Consider the following 23,682-nt stretch of genomic DNA (forward strand, 5'->3'; position numbering starts at 1 on the left):
ACACCTGAGCTAATGGCGACATGGAGACTTGCTGAATATTTTGTATCTTTGTGTCATAATAATGAACAAACAGTGAGGCATGTCATCAGGCATTTCCTTTTATTAGTTCTTAGAAGATTCCTGCTGACACAGCTCTGGTTCTGGAACATCATCTGCAGCCTCATTGAAGCGCGTGGTGAGAAAATACATATACCTATGTGTGTGTCTATATGTCTATTTTGTGGTGTGTCTCTGACGTTGCTGCCTGCTCTGTGGGGGGCTCAGAAGCGCTTCTGGAGGGCAGACTGGATATTCTTCAGCAGGCCCCACTTAGCTCGGTTCTTCCCATGCCCATCGGGTGTCTGCACCTGCAAGCAGAAGCCGAGAGCCATGGCATCAGCCACCGGGAAACCGCAGCTCCCCGGGGCTGGGCCCCAGCTGTGTGCCAGGTGCTACACACGTCATTTCATTAACAACTCATGACAATCACACGAGGCAGGTGCCACTGACCCCATTTTATAGATGAAGAAACTGAGGCTCAGAAGGATTGGGTAGTTTTTCTAAAGTCTCACAACTAATGTGTGGTGGGATTGGGCTTTTACAGACTAGGTTACATGTTCTTTAAGGCACCTCGTGTGAAGGGGAGCTGATGACAGTGTTGGGGCTGTGAGGTCAGATGGGCTTCACCATAAACCAGCCCTCTTGGTCCTCCCCAGCCCCTGCAGTAGGGACAGAGGATAAACCAGAACTAGCATTGTATGGAAGCCACGTAAGATGCCCAGGAAGGCCAGGAGACCCTGATCTATGGCTGAGTTCCATCCTGAAGGCAGCGAGCAAGGAGGGAGCAGCCCTGCAGAGACTCAGAGTGCCAGCAAGACCACCTGTGCACAAGTCAGACACAGGGTGGGGTGGGGGGAACTCCAGTACAGACAGAGAAGGAATTTGAGAGGATGGGTGGGGGCGGGGTGACGCATTTCCTGAAGAAAGACCTAGAACAATGCCAGTTTGACTATTGTTGGGTCTGAATTTTTACCTCCAAATCTGATGTAACTTGGGTCATCTGATTTACAGATTGTGGTAGGCAGAATAATGTCCCCTAAAGATGTCCCTGTCCCAGTCCCGGGAACATGTGACTGTGCCATGTTCCGTGGCAAAGGGGAATTAAGTTGGTGCTCAGCTGGCCTTTAGGCAGGGAGATTATTCTGGATCATCAGGTGGGTCTAAGGCCAGCGAGAACCAGAGAGATGGCAGGGTGAGGACTCAGCCTGACGGTGCTGTCTTTGAAAATGGAGGAAGGGGCCCTGAACCGAGGAATGTGGGGGATTGCTAAAAGCTGGAAAAGGCAAGAAAATGAATTTTCTCTTAGAGCCTCCAGAAGGAATACAGCCCTGATGACACCTTGATTTTACCCAAAAAGGCCCGTTTTGGATTTCTGATCTCCAGACTGTCAGATAATAAATGCATTTAGGTTGTTTTAGCCACTGATTTGTTTCAGCAGCAACAGAAAACCAGTGCATAGGTGGAAAGTTACCTTTGTCATGGGGAGACTTCTTGGAAGTCTGCTGTGATTTGAAGTCAGAGGGAAACAGGCAAAGTAAGGAGACCATTTCCAGAAATGGGGATGGTGGTCCGCAGGTACATTGAGGATGAGAGGAAGAGCAGGAGGAGAAACTGAGGCCAAAGGGTGGAGGACTTGCCTACAAACAGATTTCTCCATTCCTTCAAAAATATCATTAGGGTCTTGGACGTTAGAGGCTCACAGCTTGGACTGCGGACCAAGGGGGTGAGTAAGGCCAGCATGGGGTCTGGCCTCACAGCACTTGCAGCCTGGCAGCGTTGGGGCTTGGGCCCGGGTACGCCAGCCCCAGTCCAATGTTCTTCCCAATGCACGTTCTCGCCTCTCAAAGAAACCAAAGTCTGGCTCTCATTGCTGTTGGCTTGGATGACGTTCTCCCAGAATGAGGTGCCAGGTCCCCAGGGTGGAGCCTGCCCTGCACCTGATTATGTATGGTTCACGGGGGCAAAGCGCTCCTGCCTTGGAGGAGACCTAGCTTCCCACTCAATTCCTTTGAGTTACCTGAGGCCAGACACCCCGTCTCTGTGAGCCTCAGTTTCCTTATCTGTAAAATGGAGGCTGTCACTCCCCACCTGCCAAGTAGTTAAGATGATCAGTGATCATGACTATACAGCGTCTGACACAGCGTCGCCTTCAGTAAATGGCACCTTTAAAAAGTATTAAAGTTAATTTTCATGCTTCACGTGCTACACTTCAAATAAAATCCCTTTAAAAAAATCAACAAGCCCCAGACTATGAAAATCAAATACAAAAGGTGCTATTTCACTTCCTTTACAAAAGTACATCTGATAGAAATATTGCATTTCAGAGAAGCAATGATTCTGCTGCCTCATTACATCATTTTAAATGAAACCTTTCAGGAATACCTGCACTGAACTGATGCCAAAGGAAAAATATTTCGATTTTATAGGAAAGAGCTGAAGTCATTACTTTTATGAAGCTTTATAAATGTCATTCAGACACACCATCTTATTTTCATTTGCCATTGAAGCCTTTACTTATGCAAATCATGACAAATGTTAAGGAAGCCAGTGTTCTCCTGGAATGCTAATACAATCACAGAGAGGGAGGAAGAATTACTTCTGAAGGAAAAATCTATATTGTAGCTCTGTGACTCTCGTAAAAATGAAGCCTCCAGAAAACCTCATTAATTAGTGCTCTGCTCATTTAGAAACTGTGTTAAAAAGCAAAAGGATTGTGATGAGTTTTCTTCCCAGACACGGAGGGCAGATTAATCACATACACACCATTTCAGGGGGAGTGTTATTCCTGACTGATTGTGTAAGACACTTGGGAGCTTTCAGGCAGCTTTTGCTACTTTGTAATTATTAATTTTGTCTATCAATTTATTTCTTCACTCTTTAATTTAGACATCCATTCATATATCCATTTGTTTGCTCACATTTCACTCATGTATTCACTCAATAACCATTAAGAGCCTGCTCTGCACAGTGCTGTGGTAAGCATTGTGGGAGAAAGAAAGATGAATCACACATGACTTCCATTCTCAAGGAGTTAAAGAGGGATGACAAACATCTATTTAAAGCCAACATACTTCAGTCTTCCAGCCCCATCTCTCTCCCTAGCATCTAAAAGTGACAGAGCAGCCCTGGCCGGTGTGACTCAGTTGGTTGAGCTTTGTCCCATGTCCTTGGTTTGATTCCCAGTCAGGGCACATGCCTGGATTGCAGGTTTGATCCTCAGTAGGGGGTGTATGCAGGAGGCAGTTGGTAGGTGTTTCTCTTATTGATGTTTCTCTCGCTCTCCCCCCTCCCCCTTCCTCTCTCTTGAAAATCAACAGAAATATGTTTAAAAAATAAAAACGTCAGAGGATAACACTGAAAAAAATTAGTAACAGTACTGAGTGCTCTTCATGGGCACATTTTTGAGGAAATTTTTTTTTTTAAATGAGAAGGCAGATGACATTAGATTGAAGGAAAAATCATGGTCAGAGGACATGCTGTGAAATGTGGTAGCAGCTGTGGGTGTTCCAGGCTCTGCAGAGAAGAGTAGCAACAAGAAGGGCTCTGGGGCAACTGACCGACACAGTGACTGGCTGGGGTGTGGCAGGAGGAACAGCCTTTCCTTCCCATGTGGGTGTCTGACCTCTGGGGGAAAGGGAGGGGGCCATGGGGGTCTTGGGCTCCAGAAACAGAGCATGATCCCAAGAGCTGGCTACCTGGAGGGAGTAGAGAGCCTCCCCCCATTCCTGGCAGGAGGCCTGCTACTGGTAGACTCCTGTCCACACTCTACCTCCTGCTTCCTTTTATCACTAGAGGTAGCAACCCATCAGGTTCTCTTCTGTAAACAATGGACCAGAAAGAAAGGGAATGTCACCAGTCGAGAGAGAGAGAGAGAGAGAGAGAGAGAGAGAGAGAGAGAGAGAGAGAGATTGATTGATTGAGAGATTGATTGATTGATGGAGACTGAGAGACAATGACCTTCTAGTTCCCTTGAGTGTCATATGCATGCCCTGGCTGGAAGTGGTCTCATGAGACTCCCCTCTCTTTGTACTATAAATTTCCCTTTTTAAAATATGTTATTTTTCAATTCCAGTTGACATGCAATATTATATTAGTTCCCATGTATACAGTAGAGTGGTTAGACAGTTACATAATTTACAAAGTGATCCCCCTGAGAATTCAAGTACCCACCTAGTTTTTACAATGTTATTGACTATGTTCCCTGGGCTGTATTTTACACCCCCGTGACTATTTTGTCACTACCACTTGGTACTTCTCAATCCCTCCCCCCTTTTCATGCAGTCCTCCAGCTCCCCTCCCCTCTGGCAGACATCAGTTTGTTCTATTTATCTATATAAATTTCCCTTTTCAAAAGCTGAAATGGATGGACTTAATCTCTTTCTTTCTAAAAAATTCCTGATGAAAACATAATCTACTCAAACTGCAAAGAATACTGTCATTGTTGTACTGTAAGATAGCTCTGCACAGTCTTGGTATTTGTCTTCCTTTCCTCCTCTGAATATCCATAAAATTATATTCATGAATGTATGTCCCTGGGGCTCTATGGAAGAGCCAGCCTTGCATCATAAAGAGCGCAGGAATCACCTGGCACCCTGTTTTGTGGCGTCCATCCTGACCCTTTCAGTGGCTTTCCTTGACTTTTAGCTAAGCAGCAAGTGAATTTTTTTTTAGCTATCTGTATCCCAAATATACATCTACTAAAAATATTTGTTGTTTGCCTGAGTTTCACTTTAATTGGGCATCTTGTATTTGTATTTGTTAAATCCGACACCTAATCCTTAGTTTCAGTCACCACCAGGGCTAACAGGTAACCCCCCCTGTTTTTTGTCCTTCTCACACCATGACTCTTTGTTTACTAGACTCTGAAGGCAAGGATTATGTCTTATTTTCCTCTGAATCTCTACAACCTAACACAACGCCTAGCACAAATGTGTGTTTTTTTAATCAAACTGATTCTTAGGCCACATTCGCAAAGTCGGTTGAGGCCCTGAGTTAAGTTTTCTGGGATTAGAAGGGGCAGCCACATACAGGGTGGGTTCTGTGGCATCATGATCATCCTAGCAGACCTGCCTGCATCCAGAGCTTACAATGAAAATCTGTCTGAAAGGAATGTGCCCAGTACCTTGCAGATGTCACTCCATTGCCCAGGACCACTATCATTGATGGCTCTGACTTTAAACAGATACTCGGTGTTGGGGGTCAGGTTGTGCAGCTCCAGACTCTGCTGCGTTATGTCCCGAATTTGTCCACAGAGCTCTGTCCGCACATTGTTTGGAGGGGAAGAAATGACTTCATAGAATTCCATCTCAAAAGAGTCTACGTCTTCTGTCGGGCATGTCCAGTAAACCTATGGAGAAATGAACATGTGGGTGTGTTCCTAGCACACACCTTTCAGCTTTCTCTCCCATAAAGATTTGTGTCGTTGACTATCTGTGTGGGGAGTTTAAGCTGACCCACCCACCACCTCTAGCTGCTGACTTTGAATTAGATCTTCTAAGTTCTGTTCCATGGAGGTGACCGTAGTCCTCCTAACACCACTAATCAGGTAACTATCATTTATTACACACCCATCATGCATCAGATTGTGCCAGACATTCTTAACTCACTTCATCCTCACAACCCCCTGGAAGGGAGATTTTATTATTCCGTTTTACAGTTGAGGCTCAGAAACCTTACTTTTAGCAAATTCCAAAGGAAGCACAGAATCCTATAAGATTAAAGGTGTATATATTCCAACCCTCTATTTTATATACCAAAAATACACAGAGTCCTACAGAGGTGAACTGACTTATTTAAGCAATGGAGGATATATGTTCATACTCAAAGCATAAAATATTAATCCTTGGGAAGAGATATATTAACAAGTATCAATTGGCAGATTGTACCTGGCATGTAAATAGTCTATAATAATTGTATTTTTAAATAGATATTACATGCTTTATTTACATTTTAATAAATGTTGTAGTATTAATAAAATTAATTTATAATTACTCTTAAAAACAAACAAACACACAGACATTTATTTTTCATAGTTATGAAGGCTAAAAGTCCAAGATTTAGGCACCTACAGATTCAGTGTCTGATGAGGGCCTATTTCCAGGGTCATAGACATCCTTTCTCTCCCTGTGTCCTCACTTGGCAGAGGGGGTAAGAGAGTTCTTTGGAGTCTCTTCTTTTTTTATTTATAAATTTTTATTAAATTTATTGGGGTGACATTGATTAATAAAATTATACAGATCTCATATATACAATTCTACAACACATCATCTGTATATTATATTGTGTTTCAAGAACAGAAAGATGCCAAAATGAAGTTTCCTTCCCATCACCATTTATTTTCTATCTCCCCCATACCCCCTTTCTCTCTGGTAATCACCATACTATTGTCTGTGTCAATGAGGGTTTTTTTTATTCTTGCTTTTAAAACTTAATGAAAGTTATTTTTATGCTTATCAAAATAAATGTACTCACTGTGAAATACTTAGAAAATACAGAAAAGTTATAAGAAAATAAATATTACACATAATCCCACAATTCAATAAATAATTATTATTTTTTTCCAATTTTTGAATATATACAAACACAGAAATACATGTAATTTGGATTCTATTTGATTCCTGCTTTATTTCACTTATTATATATTTCCTTGCGTCATTAAAAATTCAGTAATGCACCATTTTAATAACTGCCCCACAAATGATTTAGTCCTTCTATAGTCGAACGTTTAGGTTGTTTCTAATGTTATCCTTTAATAAATAATGGTGCAATAAACATGTTTGGGCATGAATCTTGATCTGAATTTTTAATCATTTCTTTGGGAGGAATTTCTGAAAGTAAAATTGAGTTTTATAAAAACTCCTTAGGATTTTTAAGATACATAACTCAAATTTTAAGAATACTTTCTATTGCAAAAGCCTAAAGGGGACTGTTAGTCAACCATCATTTGAGAGATTTCATCTTCTGCATTATTAAGCACTATGATTTCTGTGTGTATTCCATTCCATGATCTTAACATAGGGATCAAGGATATTTTCCCATCAAATACCACTCTCTTGACAGTCTATGACAGGGGTGGGCAAACTTTTTGACTTGAGGGCCACAATGGGTTCTTAAACTGGACCGGAGGGCTGGAACAAAAGCATGGATGGAGTGTTTGTGTGAACTAATATAAATTCAAAGTAAACATCATTACATAAAAGGGTACGGTCTTTTTTTTTTTTAGTTTTATTCATTTCAAACAGGCCGGATCCGGCCCGCGGGCCGTAGTTTGCCCACGGCTGGTCTATGACATAGCTAGATTTTCCTGTGTAGGCGCCTTTCTTTTTTTAAACTTTAGAATTAAAAATATATCTATAATAATAAAAGCATAATATGCTAATTAGACCGGACAGCCAAATGACCCTCTGGATGTCATTTCAGACGTCCTTTCAGACAAAGCCGCTGCAGCGGGGCCAAGGCAGAGGTGGTTAGGGATGATCAGGCAGGCAGGCGAGCAGTTAGCGGCAATCAGACAGACAGGCAGAGTGGTTAGGGGCAGGCAGGCAGGCGAGCGGTTAGGGGCAATCAGGCAGGTAGAGTGGTTGGGATGATCAGGCAGGGAGGCGAGTGGTTAGAAGTAATCAGGCAGGCAGGTAGGTGAGTGGTTAGGGGTGATCAGGCAGGCAGGCGAGTGGTTAGGAGCTAGCGGTCCCAGATTGCAAGAGTCAGTTAGACATCCCCCAAGGGGTCCCGGACTGTGAGAGGGTGCAGGCCGGGCTGAGGGACCTGCCCCCCAATGCATGAATTTCATGCACTGGGCCTCTAGTTCTCTCTCTCTCTCTCTCTCTCTCTCTCTCTCTCTCTCTCTCTCTCTCTCTCTCTCTCCCCTCCCACTGCCACCCACCCCTGGTTCCCTGTTTACTATCAGGTGATCGGAGCTTGCCAGCCTGGGGAAGGGACTGAGAGGTTGGCCCGCAGGCTCCAATAGGGCGATCGGGGCCTGAGGGCTAGGGGCAGGTCCTGTGTTGAGCGTCTGCCCCCTGTGGTCAGTGTGCATCATAGCGACTAGTCGTTCTGCTGTTCATTCAATTTGCATATTACCCTTTTATTATATATATATTTAGAGAGGGAGAAGGAGAGAGATGGAAACATCTGTGAGCGAGAACCATTGATCAGCTGTCTCCTGCACATGCCGTACTGGGGATCAAGCCCACAACCTGGGCATGCGGCTTGACTGGGAACTGAGCTGGTGACCTCTCAGTGCATGGGACAACACTCAACCAACCGAACCACATTGGCTGGGTTAGGCTCCTTTCTTGAGCTCATTCGGGGACCACTAATAGGTGGCATGGAGTGACTGACTGTTCTCCAAGCCCAAGCAGAGAGCAGACATCACCAGTCCTTTCCTCTGGGGCAAGAGCCTGCCAACCTCCCAAGAGGCCTGAATTGCGTGGAGATGAGACCTAATGTCATCCCTGAGCTGCAGGCTTTGCTGATCTAGTACCATTTGGAAGTGTAGGTTTAGCTGCTCAGTTGTGGTATCTCTTATGTGAAGGGCAGAAATACTTGGCTTTGATGGCTTATGGGAGGGTATGTCCCATGTTGCAGCATAAAATCATTCTTAGTATCAATTATAGCCTCTAAAACATAGATTGTGGTGTCTTAGGGGAGAGGAAAAGGATAGCTTGGCTTGTATCTGGCTTTCATTTTATTGTTTTAAGGCCCTATACAAAGTATGGCCTGCAGATCAGCCCAATGGCAACACCTAGATGTTTGTTAGAAATGAGGAATCTCAGGCCCTGCTGAGACCCACTGAAACAGAACTTGCATTTTAACAAGATACCCAAGTGCACATTCATATTTGAGCACTCCTACTTTAGACTTCAAGGATGCTAAAGGTATTTGGAAGTGTTCTCAGATTATGGGGGCAAAGGGTGAGCTCTGCCACAGGGAAGCAGGCCACGGGCTTGCCTTGGAGAGGTCCTTGTAGGGAATCCTAAGAGGAGAGAAGATATCCTCTGGTAGAATAGTATCTAGTTTCTAGTTTCATGTTAATCTTTTTTCTTCCCTGAACTTTAACAGAGTATTCTACAAACAGTTCAATTTAGGTTCAGCTGGATTTGAAAGGAATTTAACAAGGAAAGGCTATTTGTCTAAGTTAGGCCAAGAGAATCAAGTAGAGGCCATGACCCTGAAGCCAGATGGTGACTGTTGTAGAGTCTGTGAGAGATCTACCCCTCTACTCCCCACAAAAAGTTGAATCTTATGAGATAAGAATTGGAATGCCAGTGGGGATTATCCTCCAATCTTTCCAAATCATGCTGAGTCTGGGTATTTTCTTGAGGAATGGTAGCAGTTTAGTGGAATTATAGCTGATAGATAATGGAACCTGCAGTTCTAATCCCAATTTCTGGCTCTCTCTACTATTACAGGCCTTCCTCTAGGAAATACTACACTTTCCAAACAGTCTGTTCAACTTATTTTGCTTCTGGCCTTGGGTTCTCTTTCAATAGAGAAGCTGCCTTTGAAGTGGGATTTGGGCTTTTAGACATATTTCTCACTATGAGTTAATTACATTGTTTGCTTTAAGCCAGTCTTGGGCTGCTTAGATTTCAGAAATGTATCCCTCTTGAGTGGATTGACCACAAAGAGTCCAGAGGCACCAATTTGAGCGACCAGACCCCAGAGGTCAAAGCACTAATGACTACCCACGTCCATTCCACACCCCACACCCTCTCACCTTCCCCACAGAGCCCAGAACAGCAGTTCTCAACCTGTGAGTCACGATCCCTTTGGCGGTCGAATGACCCTTTCACAGGGGTCGCCTAAGACCATCCTGCATATCAGATACTTACATTACGATTCATAACAGTAGCAACATTCCAGTTATGAAGTAGCAACGAAAATAATTTTATGGTTGGGTTACAACATGAAGAACTGTATTTAAAGGGCCAAAAGGTTGAGAACCAATAGCCTAGAGTTTTTTTCTCACCTTGGCAGCTCTTGGATACACCAGAGTCTGGTAGATAACAATTGGGCCTGGGGTTTTCACAGGGCATTCGTTGAACGAGTACCAGTTGTGGAAGCTGCTGCTGTTCTGTAGAGACTGGTTTTCTGCCCCTGCACTCCAGTAGGTGTAGAGGCCATCTGTGGTTTTGGCAGGTGCGGTGGACTGCGCTCGCCCATAGCCCTCCAGACCCGCCTTGACCTTCTCTCCCCCGGTGGTTTTGAAGGACAATAAGGAGGAGCTTCGCTGGTATATCTGCTGGTTGCCCAAGCTGTGGGTGCTGAAAGTGACCTTCCTGGCAATCATCATTTCTGAGTGCGTGGGATAGGGGGAGGGCAGGGAGTCCCCTGAGGAGCATACCTTCTTGGGTCCCATGGGGAAGAGCTCATGGATGGCACTGGAGAGCTCAGCAAAGTCCAAGGGCAGGCATTGCGAGGAGTGTAGCCGGAGCTGTGGGTCGGGCCTGTAGGTGTTCTGGATGCCGTCCTCGATCTGCTCCACCAGAATCTTGGCGGACTGCAGGAACGCCACTTGGCCTGTCTCCTTGAGAGCTTCCTTGGAGTAGGCGATCAGGCCATTCATCTCATTCACTTTCGTGGATGTGACGTACACATATTTTTCAATCTCCTTTTGCCTGGACACTTCTAGATTCTCTACCTGCTCCATGATCAGTTTCTCCTTTTCCTGTAGGATGCTGCGTAGCTTGAGAAATCCATTTCTGATCTCTTTTCGCTTTGCCTCCTTGTTAGCTTTAAAGCTGCCTTTTAAAATGTTGAATTCCATAAGGTCATTATCAATTTCATATCGGACTGCAAAACAACCAAGTTAGTAACTTCTGTTAAAGTTTTCATTTCCCCAGATGTCAAAGCCTGTAGTAAACTGGAGCAAATTACCTTGGACTCCAAGGAAGTGGGTGGGGAGGCAGGGAAGGCACTTGTAGGTTGGCTGAAACACACCAGAACGCACTTCATAAAATGATTTATAAAATGCACTTGGCCTTCCTCAGTATACTCCTCTCTTCCTCCTTCTCTAGTACTTCCCTCAGATATAAGAGTCACCCTTCCCTGGCACACTTCTATCTTATAACAGTAATCCCTGTGGCCTTGAGTCTGAAGTTGGAAGTTCAAGGCCACCCTTGATAGGAATTTTCACCAGACTTCACTTGTCAGCAAATTGGACTTGAGAAGATGTGACAACAGGAAGTGACTGGTGTTCCCTGTGTGAAGGCTAAGCTTTTGCAGGGGTAGGAGAAAGGACTAAATTTCTGGTGACTTCTTCTAAATGTTGCCCTGCCTCATTCACCGAAAACGCAGCCCTCGACAACAGGGCTGCTCTTTCACATGCCTTTTTTCTCTGCTGGGGTCTCTACTCTCTTGGATTCATCTGGGCTCCCTCTCTTGCCTTTCCCCCACTTCCTTCCAATAAAGGGTCTGCTGTTACACTTTAAGGAGAACCCAATCCATCCTGCATCCTCATATATGGTATTTGGATTTTAAGTTCATTTAGTCATTCAACAAACATTGACTGGACACCCGGTCCATGGCACATGCCTTCCTAGGCATTAGGATTACAGCTATGAATATGAGTGGGCATGGATGTGCAGGGCACTCATAAAACCAATGATACTGCAGCCCAGGAGAGCTGGTAGCATGTCTCTATCTGTGAAATGGGCACCTTTGCTAGCTTTACAGGGACTTAGGCATTAGGTAGCAACTTGAAGACATGTGGCCTATTCCAGAGTAAGCTCCTTCCCATGAAGGGCCACCTCTGCAGTGAGTTGAGCTACAGTCCTCAGCAAATTATACTCAGGGGTGGGGTGATCAAGTCTTTTTTGCACTTGGTTCTTAACATAGTCATGGGTTCATAGTAAGCTGGACCTTTGTGGGTGGTGGTCATTGTCACAAAAACATGCGTTTGAGTAAGAGAAACCAGGAGGGCAGGGCCCAAGGCTGTCTTAGTTACTACTCTGACCAGGATGTGTAGAGGTGCTTGAAAGGTATTTGTTGAGTGAAAGCCATTATGTCCCATGTTCTAACATTTTTTGTGTGTGTGGGAGGAGGGGCTGTCAGCACTGTTACTCTCTGGCCTACTTCCTGAAGTCCCCATTTTCTTTGCCCAGCTCCTGCCTCCCACTGGACCAGAAAGAATGAGGTGGTGAAGCAGATGGGGGCCGAACAGGAAACTCTCAGGGTGGGCTTGCAGTGGTGCTGAGGAATGCCCCCTGCCCTCCCCAAATGCAAGCCCTACTGTGACTTATGGCAGCTGAAATTCCACTTTATGCATTAATTTATTTAACTATTCAATAGTCACTCACTGTCAACGATACTTGGATAGGATACTTCTTGCTTTATTAGGGATTAAGCTTAAGTTAAGCTTAAGTAGAGCAAAGTCCTGAGAGGCAGGATAAAAATTTCATAGAGGAAGGGAAAGGGGCAGTGCCAGGAGAGGAGGAAGGAGGAGGCCAGAGCACCCATCCCCCTTACAAATATGACAGCTTTGCAAGAGCTGGTCTTAGAGAAAAGTCCAATCAAGGTCTCTTTCAGGCAATATACTTAAATGTGGCTATTATTTTAAATTAAACATTTATATGTGCCAGATGCATGCATTACACAAATTATGGATCATATCCATATATTATGATATATTACACATATCTTTCTACCAGGAAGATGTTGTTCCCATTTATAGATGAGGAATCAAAGGCTCAGGGAGGTTACGTGACTGTCCAGTGTCACACAGCAAGTAAGTGGGAGAAATGAGAGCCTGTCCCTAATTTTTGTCTAACTCCAAAGGCTGTGCTTTCTGTTGCTCCAGCTGTGGTTCTCAGCCCTCTGTGAGCACCAGAATCACCGGGGAAACTGTAAAAACCGCTCTTCTCTCGGCCTCACCTGCTGAGACTCTAAATTGGCCTAAGTTGGGGCTCAGGACTTCAGGGGAGGAACTTTGCAGCTAGTTTCGAACTAATGCAGGGAATCTTCTGGGGATTCTGATAAAAGTGCAGATTTCCATGTAGACGGGATGGGGTGATGTCTCCCCAGCCCCTGTGTGATGCTACTGATGCTGGTCCTAGTTAGTAAGGCTCCCTGGGCAGTGCCAGTGTGTAGCTGGGGTGACACCACAGCTTCAAACACTCAATTTCTCTCCAGGGCCCTCCGATCACTGGCTTTTGAATTACCTGGAGATCTGTTTAAAATGCATATTCATGGCATCTCCCCAGAAAGTGAATTGAGTCCTTAAGAACAAGTTTGAACCTAGTGACAGAACACCTTAGAAAGGCCCACAGGACTTCAGGACACCATAGGATCAAACTCTCCATCTTTCAAAGGGGAAAATAGGGCCCAAGGTCACGAAGGTTATATCTAGATTTATAGAATCTTTATGGATTTCTTATGTGTCAGATTTCTCTCTCCCCTTTCTTACTTCCCTTCCCTTCCCTCCCCTTCCCTTTTCCTTCTTAAATTTTTTTTATTTAATCCTCATAATCACACCATGAGGGAGGTATTACTATTTTTCCCTATTTTACAGATGAGAAAACCAAGGCACAGGAAGGTTAACGGCTGGTGGTAGTTGCCAGGTATGGGCACCAAGCTAGTGACGCAGCCTAGTTCAGTGCTATTCTGGAGAGGAGGGGAGAGAAGGGGACCAGAACCTGCTTTGAACTTGGCAATGGCGCTGAAGAGTGCGGCAGACCTCTCAGAGCAGGCGTCGATGAGGCTGACCGTGTCGTGGCCGTTGTGTAAGGAGGTCTTGCAGAAGGTGCAGAGCAGCTGGTTGTCGTTGCGGCAGTATTCGATGATGCGGCTGGACGGGTGGTGGATGCAGATCTTCTCGTCCTGGTCGTCGGTGCTGGTGTCCACGAAGACGTGGTCCTGCATGGCCATGTCCGAGTGGAAGGTCTTGAGGCAGTCGTTGCACAGGTTGAGGCGGCAGGTGGTGCAGCGCTTGTAGGCGATGCGCCGGCTGCGGCAGACCTGGCAGAGGATGGGCCCGGTGGAGCGGTCAAAGCGCCACTTGAGGTAGCCGTGCTCCTGCATGTAGCGCTTGGTGAGGCGCCCGTGCAGGTAGTTCTCGGGCAGCTGCATCTTGTGGCTGTAGGGCATGCAGTGCGAGCGGCTGCACACCGGGCAGACGATGATGAAGAAGTTCTCAGTGACCTCCGCGTGCTTCTGCAGCTGCCGCAGGCACTTCTCGCACAGGCTGTGGTTGCAGGGCAGCATGAATGAATGCAGGCGCAGCCGGTTGCACATGGGACACAAGAGATGGTCGACCAGGTGGCTTTTCCCCGACGTGGTCAGCTTTATCTCATCCAATTGCGAATCACTGCTCCCGATGCGCAGGGCGGTTTTGGAGCTGAAAGGAGAAGCAGACACAGGGAGGGCTTCAGAAGGCGGGCTCCAGGGCTTGCTTCATTTCTCCACCTTGGAAAGTGGCGGGGGGCTCCCAAGAGGCAGGCCCGCGGGATGGCGAGGAGCATGGGCTGGGTGCCAGGCTGTCAGGGTTCTAAACCTGCCTCCACTGTGTTTAAGTGGGGGGACCTCAGAAAAGTCAATGAACCTGTCTCTGCCCGTTTCCTCACTATAAAACTAGTACCCACACTAGGGGGTTTCTTGAGGGTTACAATTGAATTGAATACCTGCAAGACCTGAGAGAAGCCCTGAACTCAGTAAGAACTTGTTGTTAAATTTGAGCAAGAGAAAAACCTTGGAAACTGGCCTGGCAGTATCAGCTCACTCTGATGTTCTGTGGTCATAACAGTATCCCAGAACACCACCACCAGGCAAGGCCTTTCTGGGACGCTGATGAAACAAAGCACACACAAGACCGCTTCATCATCTTTAAAGTCGGACAAGAGCAAGAACATTATCCAAACCACACAAATACCAAACATCTCCTCTCCTGGTTAATGGGAGTGACTGCTGCTTTTTCACCAGTTGCAGCCTTAGGCTCTCTCTGTTCTTTCCACCTTCTAGACGCGATTTATTAATATGCCCAACAGCAGATTCATCCCTGCACCCTCACTTAATGTGAACCTATCATAACTTATTGATGCCTTCTTATTGAGACACCTCACATTTAACCATGGTGCATGTTCTCACTTGTTGCCATGAGGCAATGAATCCAGTTTTGTCCAACTACAGGTGTGGTGTTGGTGGGTTTTGCCTGGAGGGCATTGACATCATTATTGTATAGGATGGAACACAAAGAGGATGGGAAAAGTGTCCTTCCCAGGAGACCAGGAGGTCAGTGTTTGAGTGAAGCCTAAAACCTGGTGTCTCGCCACTAGGCAAGTAGGAACTAAGGACCTGGGCGGATTGCACATGGTAGAATGCACTAGAGTAGAGGTACAATTTTGATATGAGTTTCTTAACCTCTCTCATTCTCAGTTTCCTCATCAGTAAATTGAGGCTGGCAATACTACTTCTTTTGTGAGAATTTTACAAAGTCTGCATGAGCTAATCCATGATAAGTGCTTAACTGCTGGTACCTACTAAACAACATTCCATAGATGTGGCCACTGCAAGTACTACCCTCTGGTACTAGCCAGCCGATGTCCACAGTAGAGAAAAGCAATGAGCGAAACCATGAAAGTATGTGTTTGTACTGTTTTTGTCTGTGTATGTTTTATTTGTCTAATATCTGAGGCTGATTTCAAGGACTATAAGAATTCTGAACAAAATAAAAGCATACTTGTAAAATTCAAGTGCAAATTGGGGAAAAGCAATTTATGAAAATAAATGAGTTAGCTGTGGGGATGGCGGTATCATACACAGATACACAGCTTGTGACTGTTTCTATTTCGTTTCCTCTGTTTACATTAGAGATGTTTGGGTATTGATCCTGACATTGTGAGTGTGTCCTCTTCTGCTTTTGCCTTCTTGTCGTCCCTATAAGCCCCTATCTCCTTCCCCATTCCCTTGGCCAGGGACCTATATCTCAGATCCCAGACAATCAAAGTTGCTACTCAAGTATTCTGGAATGAATGGCCCTGTGGTGACAGAGAGTGCCCCTGGTGGAGTCTCAGGCACCTGGAAAGCTCATCCCTTAGGATTTAGATGCTGGGCTCTAGGCACCCAGGCCTCAATATTCTCAGTCATGTTCCCTCTCGGCCTTCCCAGCCTCCTGCCTGGGTCCTGAAGGGATCACCTGGAGGAACAGCTCCATTGTACACCTGTTAGCTGCATGGACCTTTCTAATTTGATGAGGTGGCTCTGAGAATCAAGGTGTAATATAAAGGGAGACAGCATTGAAAATCAGAAAGAAGGGAGGGAAGGTGTTGTTGGGGTAAGAGAAAGGAGAGAGGAGCTAAGAGACAGGTGGTAAACGGTCCAGGGAGCTGGGGTGGAGGTGGAAAAGGAATGAGTAAGGCAGAGAGGGATGGATGGACCAGAATGGGGTGGGATGAGCAAGATGCTGAGCAGTAAGTAGTGGTGAGGGACAGGGAGACGGTGGCTCAGAAACCAGGAAAGAGGCCAGATGGAAGACAAACCTCCATGCACCAAGAGCCAATCTCCTGACACCTGTAACAGCAACTCTGACCGTCTTCTGAAAGCCTCAGGCATAGACCTGCGCATTCAGGAGCAGTGATCTCATGCCAACACCATCATCTAGCCCAGCAATCTTATCTTATTGAGACACCCAGCCTCTGCTCCTCTGCATGGCTTTCTCCCTCTCCCAAATTCAGGCCTGTTCCTCCACCTGGTTCTCTTTGTATCACCTGACTTCCCTCCTTATACTATCCAGGCCATTCTGCATTATAGAATCACTGGGGGTGGAGTGGGAACTTTTAAAATTCTGATGCCCAGGTGGTACTCCAGACCAATGAAATCAGAATGTCTGGGGATGGGGGCCAGGCATCACTATTTTATAAAAAGACTAGAAGCCCAGTGCACGAAATTCGTGCATGGGTAGAGTCCCTATGCCTGGCTGGGGCTCAGGGCCTATTGGGGCCTTCCGGCTGCCAGCTGGGGCCTTCCTTCCGGCTGCCAGTCAGGGCCTCCCTTCCCTGGCTGCTGGCTGTTGTCTGGAGCCTTCCTTCAGTCCGTGCCTCCCCCTGATGGTCAGTGCACGTCATAGCGAGCAATCGAACTTCCAGTCGAACTCCCGTGGGGACACTTTGCATATTAGCCTTTTTTATATATAGATTCCTAGGTGATTCCAATGCAAGGCAAAGTTTGGGAGCTGCTGACCTAAGGCATCTTCCCAAAGCACCAGTGTCATCCCTCCTCTGTTGAAATGGGCTCAGGGACTCTCCTGGCCAATGCACAGAAAATGGGGCAGTTGAGAGGAGAGAGAGGTGTGGACACACACCTTAGAACTTCTGCACCCACACTTCTGGGTTTGTTACTCATGCAAGGACCATAAGAGGACCACAAGCAGAGAGTAACGTTCATTAAGCATCTACTAAGTGCTTACATGCAAGATGGATTGTATTCGCCCCCAAATTCACTGAACCTTTGCTCACAGATGTGCTTTTCTGACCTTGTAAGGTTTCAAACCTGCCTCTCCAAATCCTGTCATAGCGCCAGACTTTGAACTTATGCCTCTAAGAAGTCTGTCTCTGGCACTCCAGACTCCCCTCATGTGTGACGTAAAAAGACTGGTTTGGTTGGAGCAGGAGGAAGATATTCAGTGCCTGATACAGAGGCTTAATGTCCTCAAAGAGTGATTGTGACCCTCAGTGGCATGCTTCTGGATAGGAACAAAGAGAAGGCTGGCGGGAATATACAACCACCTGGGCCTGTATATAGGCCATGGGTCAGCAGCGCCCTGGGAAAGTGATTGCTTTTCTAATAAGCATTGCAGATGTCAAGAGTTTGGAGGAGGAAGAAGAAGAGCAATTTATCTTTCTATGTCACATGGCAGATTACAAAGCACAAGCATTCATCCTCATACCCATGAGTCATGGCATGTATTCTCTCTCTTTTACAATAGTGCATTTTCAAATTAAGAATACACAGACTCTGGGTTCAAATCCTGAGTGCATCTGGCTGGCTATATGATCCTGGGCAACTTAACCTCTCAGAGGCTCGCTTTCCTCAGACTTCTTAGAGGCATGAGGTAGGGTGAGCACAGGACGAGGGTTACGTGGGGTACACAGGCAGTGCCTGGCAAGCTGCTTGAGCATGGAGTACTAGCTGTTACTGTTTTGCACAGGTGACTGAGAGACACTCAGGTGAGAGAGTGACGCTCAGGAGAGCATGATGCGCAGGCACACGATGGTGGAGCATGGATTTGAAACTCAGGTCTATATGTGGTCAAGAACTGTTTAGGACACACTTAATTTTACAAAATTCTTGGTCTCCTTCTTTCAGACAGAGAAATGGACTTGGGGCAGGGACACTGGCCTGCCCTGTGGATTCCACAGCCAGCAGGGGGCCCCCAGTTTTCTGAGCCAGTGCGGCCCATCTGGGGTGCTCAGCACTTACGAAACGCGGATGGTCCTGAGGCGGCCCTTGTGGAACGTGAAGGTGACGTGGCGGCAGCAGCGGCTCTCATAGTAATAGCACTTGACGTTGCTGCTGGCCGAGCAGCAGCACTTGCAGTTGGGGTCATTGGCCCAGGAGCAGCAGCACCAGTGGCAGTTGGGGTTCTCGGCACAGGTGCAGTGGCAGCACTGGCAGTTCCGCTCGTCCTTGTAAGGGCAGGGGAAGCAGGTGCAGTTCCGCTCCGAGGTGAAGAGGAACTTGCAGCACAGACAGGAGCATAAGCGAGGGCAGCACCTCTGCCACGTGCAGCAGGGAGAGCAGACACACATAGCCGTCTCCATGGTTCCTACAGTAGTGTCACCTGCCCCCCTCTACCGGATCCTGCTGTCAGCTCTCCTGGGATGGGCTCCTCCTCCCCCTTGGAGGTTGCAAGAGGTTGGCTGTTATGAGGACTTCTCAGGTCATGTCCCTCCCAGGAAGCTCCTGGGCTGGCATTTACATATATCAGCCTGAGGCCATTTGCTTATGTCACAATCCCTGTCTCCCCACCATCTCTCACCTGCTGGGTGGGTGAGAGGTTGAGATCTGGGGGTTAGGGGCAGGTGGGCTAATGGATACTCCCTGCTCCCATAGGACCAGCTCCAAGGAGTATGAAGGCACTGAGCATCCTTGGAGGGTTAGCTGTCATCTTTCGAGTTATGAGGCGGATTTCAGAAGCTATTTCTCTCTCCCTGCAACTCGGGCAAGTTGACTTTAGGATATGTCTTTATAGGCTGAAAGGCTTGGGTATGATTAATTGGATAAGTAGGCTGGTGTGATGGTCTTCTCCTTGGGTGTTTTCTGCTTTGATAGAACTCTTTTCTGGATGAACAAAGCGCAGTGTTTATAAATAATAGCACGGCCCATTGAAAGGTAGTTCCCAGTTGGAGAAAGAATTAAAGGGAAAAAAGGTGTAGGTTCACTTAGGCACTTCTTTCAGTACTCATTGGGTTTGTCATTTGCTGTACAGTCACTGCTGATTTTCATGAGGCTTCGTGCATAAATCGCTCTGGATATTTCTTGGCTTTGCAGTTTCATGGGGTTTGGCTAAGGCTCAATCTGCTTCCTCCCTTCGACTCCCACCCCTACTTTTACAAGAGGTGGAATTCTCCATGAGAATCTTTAACTCTTCTGTTAGTATCTGCTCCTTATCTCTAGAAATGACCTCATATGTTAGGGGAGAACCTTCCATTTTATGCAGCTTGTAAAGATTAAAAGAGCAGAGATTCCATGGTCATATCACCCTGTGGCATAAACACTGTCTTATTATTTTTACCAAAAGCAGCAGAAGTGAGAGCTGAATTGGCTGCAGGAGTTAATTGCATAAGTTATTGTTTCTCCCTGTGATTATCATCGTTGTAATAGGAAGAACATTCACTGGGTACTAACTGTGCCAGCCACACATTGATTTTATTCCTACAAATGAAAATCCTGCATCATAGGCAGAATGTTGTATTTCCTTTTTTTGATAAATACTATTAAATCACTTACTTACATGAATGTACCAGTTTATACCGACACCAACAATGTATGAGAGATATCTTTGCCCCTTCGTGCTTTCCCAGGCTCAGTTTAACCTACTCTTCTCTATTCTCCAGGCCAGAGTTTGAGCTTCACTCCTGAATGTATAGTACATTTTCATCATTGGTCTGTGCAAGGCTCCCTCTTGTTTTTTGTTTTTAAAATTTTATTGAGATATAATTTATTTACCATTAAACTCACCATTTTTAATTGAACAATTCAATAGTTTTAAGTATATGCACAAGATTGTGCAACTAAAACCGCTATCAAATTCCAGAACATTTTCATCACTCCCAAAAGACACCCTGAACCCATTAGCCATCACTCCCTGGCCACCATTAAACTACTTTCTATATCTGTGGATTTGCTTATTTGGGGCTTTTCATATAAATGGAATCCATTATAAATTAATGGACACTGGGTTGCTTCCACTTCTTGGCTATTAAGAATAATGTTGCTGTGAACATTTGTGTACGAGGTTTTATAGACCATATATTTTCAACTCTCTAGAGTACACTAGGAGTAAAATGGTTGGGTCTTATGGTAATTTTGTTTAACTTTCTGAAGAAATGTCAAACTGTTTCCCAAACAGCTGCACCATTTCTATTTTTACATTCTCACCTGCCATGTATGACAGTTATCATTTCTCCACATCCTGACCAGAACTTGTTACTTTTGAAAAAAAATATTTTTATTGATTTTAGAGAGAGAGAGAAGAAGGGAGAGGCATACAGAGATAAAAATATCATCAAGAGAGAAAGAGACATCAATCAGCTACCTCCTGCATGCCCCCTACTGGGGATTGAGCCTTGCAATCTGGGCATGTGCCCTGACTAGGAATTGAACCTGGGACCTCTTGGTTCATGGAACGATACTTAACCACTGAGCCACATCGGCTGGGCCTTGTTATTTTTCTTTTAAAATTATTATTATTGTTATTATTATTGCCATCAGAATGGGTATGAGGTAGGATCTCACTGTGGTTTAGATTTGAATTTCCCTGATGGTTAATGACAACTGAGAAACTTTTCATGTGCTTATTGGCCATTGGTATATTTTCTTTGGAGAAATGTCTATTCAACTTCTTTGTCCAGTTTATAATTGAGTTGTCTTTTTTATTGTTGAGTTGTAAGAGTTCTTTGTATAATAGAGATATTATACCTTATCAAGTGTATAATTTGTAAACATGTTTTCTTTCTGTGGTTTGTATTTTTACTTTTTTATTTTATTTTTATTTTATTTTATTTTTTTTTAAAATATATTTTATTGATTTTTCACAGAGAGGAAGGGAGAAAGATAGAGAGAGTTAGAAACATCGATCAGCTGCCTCCTGCACATCCCCCACCGGGGATGTGCCCACAACCCAGGTACATGCCCCTGACCGGAATCGAACCCGGGACCTCTCAGTCCGCAGGCTGACGCTCTATCCACTGAGCCAAACCGGTTTTGGAGTGTATTTTTACTTTTTTAGATAGTGCCCTTTGAAGCCCAAAAGTTTTAATTTTAATGAAGTCTAATTTATCTATATTTTTGTTGTTATTGCTTACTCTTTTGGTGTCATTTTAGAAATATTTGCCTAACTCAAAATCATGGAGATTTATACTATTCCTTATAGTTTGAGCAAATACTCTTAGATCTTTGATCTATTTTGAATTAATTTTTATATTTGATATAAGAAACTCAGTTGACAGTAGGTGTATGGTTTATTATTGGACTCCCTAATCCTTTGATCTTTAAGTCTATCCTTATGCAAATCATACTGTTTTGATTACTACAGCTTTGTAGTAAGTTTTGAAATAGGAAGTATGTTTTCCACTTTTTTCTTCTTTTAAAGATTTTCTTGGATATTCTGAGTCCCTTGTATTTTAATATAAATTTTAGAGTCAGCTCTTCATTTGTGCACAAAGTCCGTTATAATATTGACAGGGATTTCATTTAATGTGTAGATCAATTTGGGAAATATTGTCATCTTAACAATATTAAGTTTTCCAATCCATAAATACAAGCTGTCCTTCCATTTATTTAGGCCATTTTAATTTTATCTCGATAATGTTTTTTTTCAGTGTAAAAGTCTTACACTTCCATGGTTAAATTTATTCCTAAGTATATTTTCTTTTGATACTACTGTAAATGGTATTATTTTCTTAATTTTATGTTTGAATTATTCATTGTTAGTGTGTATAAACACAATAGATTTATCTATATTGGCCATGTATCCCACGGCATGATGAACTCATTATTAGCTCTAATCTTTTTGTTAATTTTAAAGGATTTTTAATATATAACTTTATGTCATCTCTGAATAGAGATACTTTTGCATGCTTTTTTTTTTTTTGGATATTGCACCAAAAGCACTGGCAACAAAAGCAAAAACAGACAAGTGGGATTATATCACTAAAAGGCTTCTGTATAGCAAAAGAAACAATACAGAGGCAATCAATGGGATGGGAGAAATATTTGAAAGACCTATATCTAATAAAGTGTTAATTTCTAAAATATATGAAGTCGTTTCCAGGCAAACTGGGCATCAGTGAGTGTATATCTGATTCACAGTGGTACTACTGTTTAGATCAGTGGTTCTCAACCTTCCTAATGCCTCAACCCTTTAATACAGTTCCTCATGTTGTGGTGACCCCAACCATAAAATTATTTTCGTTGCTACTTCATAACTGTAATTTTGCTACTGTTATGAATCGTAATGTAAATATCTGATATGCAGGATGTATTTTCATTGTTACAAATTGATCATAATTAAAGCATAGTGATTAATCACAAAAACAATATGTAATTAATAAGTCAAGACATAATCCAATTAAAAATTGACAAAATAACCTGAATTAGACATTTTCCAAAGAAGATATACAAATGGCCAACAGGTACATAAAAAGGTACTCCACACCACTAGTTATCAGAAAAATGCAACTCAAATCCACAATAAAATATCACCTGTCATCAGTTAGAATGGCTGTTATAAAAACAATAAGAACAGGAGATAACAAGTTGTTGAGGATGTAGAGAAAAGGGACCACTTGTACTATGGGATATAGTCCCTTTGGGAAACAGTATGGAGGGTCCTCAAAAATTTAAAAATAGATTATCCTATGATCCAGAAATCTTGCTTCTGGATTTATAGCTGAAAAAAATGAAATCGGTATTTTAAAGAGATAACTGCACTCCCATATTAATTGCAGCATTATTCGCAATAGTCAAGATATGGAAACAATTTAAGTATGCATCGATGGATAAATAAAGAAAATGTGACACACACACACACACACATCCAGCCATTAAAAATAAGGAAATCCTGTTGTTTGTGACAAAATGGATGAACCTGGAGGACACTATGCCAAGTGAAATAAGAGAAAAAACATTACTGTATGATCTCACTTATACATGGAATTTAATAAGAAAAAAAGTCATATTAATCAAAACAATAGAATGGTGGTTTCCAGGATTTGGGGGGCAGGGTTGGGGAGTTGAACTGATGTTGGTCAGGAATTATAACCTTTCATTTATAGGATGTATGCATTCTGGGGATCTATGTACAGCATGGTGACTATAGATAATATTGTATTGTTTACTTGAAGTTTGCTAACACACACACAAAATTATTTGTCAATTATACCTCAATAAGGCTGGTGAAAATAAACATAAAAAAATCAATGACAATAT

At 44.1% G+C, this 23,682-nt stretch overlaps 1 protein-coding gene across 1 annotated transcript; it reads right to left on the reverse strand.

Annotated features, from left to right (window-relative positions):
- Window positions 1–260: 260 nt before the first annotated feature.
- On the reverse strand, window positions 261–18,791 carry TRIM42 (tripartite motif containing 42; the record flags this gene model as incomplete). Its single annotated transcript, XM_081105856.1, has 5 exons — window positions 261–347; window positions 5,162–5,386; window positions 10,010–10,833; window positions 13,674–14,374; window positions 18,451–18,791. 5 exons carry the CDS (start codon window positions 18,789–18,791, stop codon window positions 261–263), a joined length of 2,178 nt encoding a protein of 725 aa, XP_080961982.1.
- Window positions 18,792–23,682: the final 4,891 nt, after the last annotated feature.

This window comes from Myotis nattereri, assembly GCF_964212035.1.
Source record: "Myotis nattereri genome assembly, chromosome: 14".
In the NCBI taxonomy this organism is placed as follows: domain Eukaryota; kingdom Metazoa; phylum Chordata; class Mammalia; order Chiroptera; family Vespertilionidae; genus Myotis; species Myotis nattereri.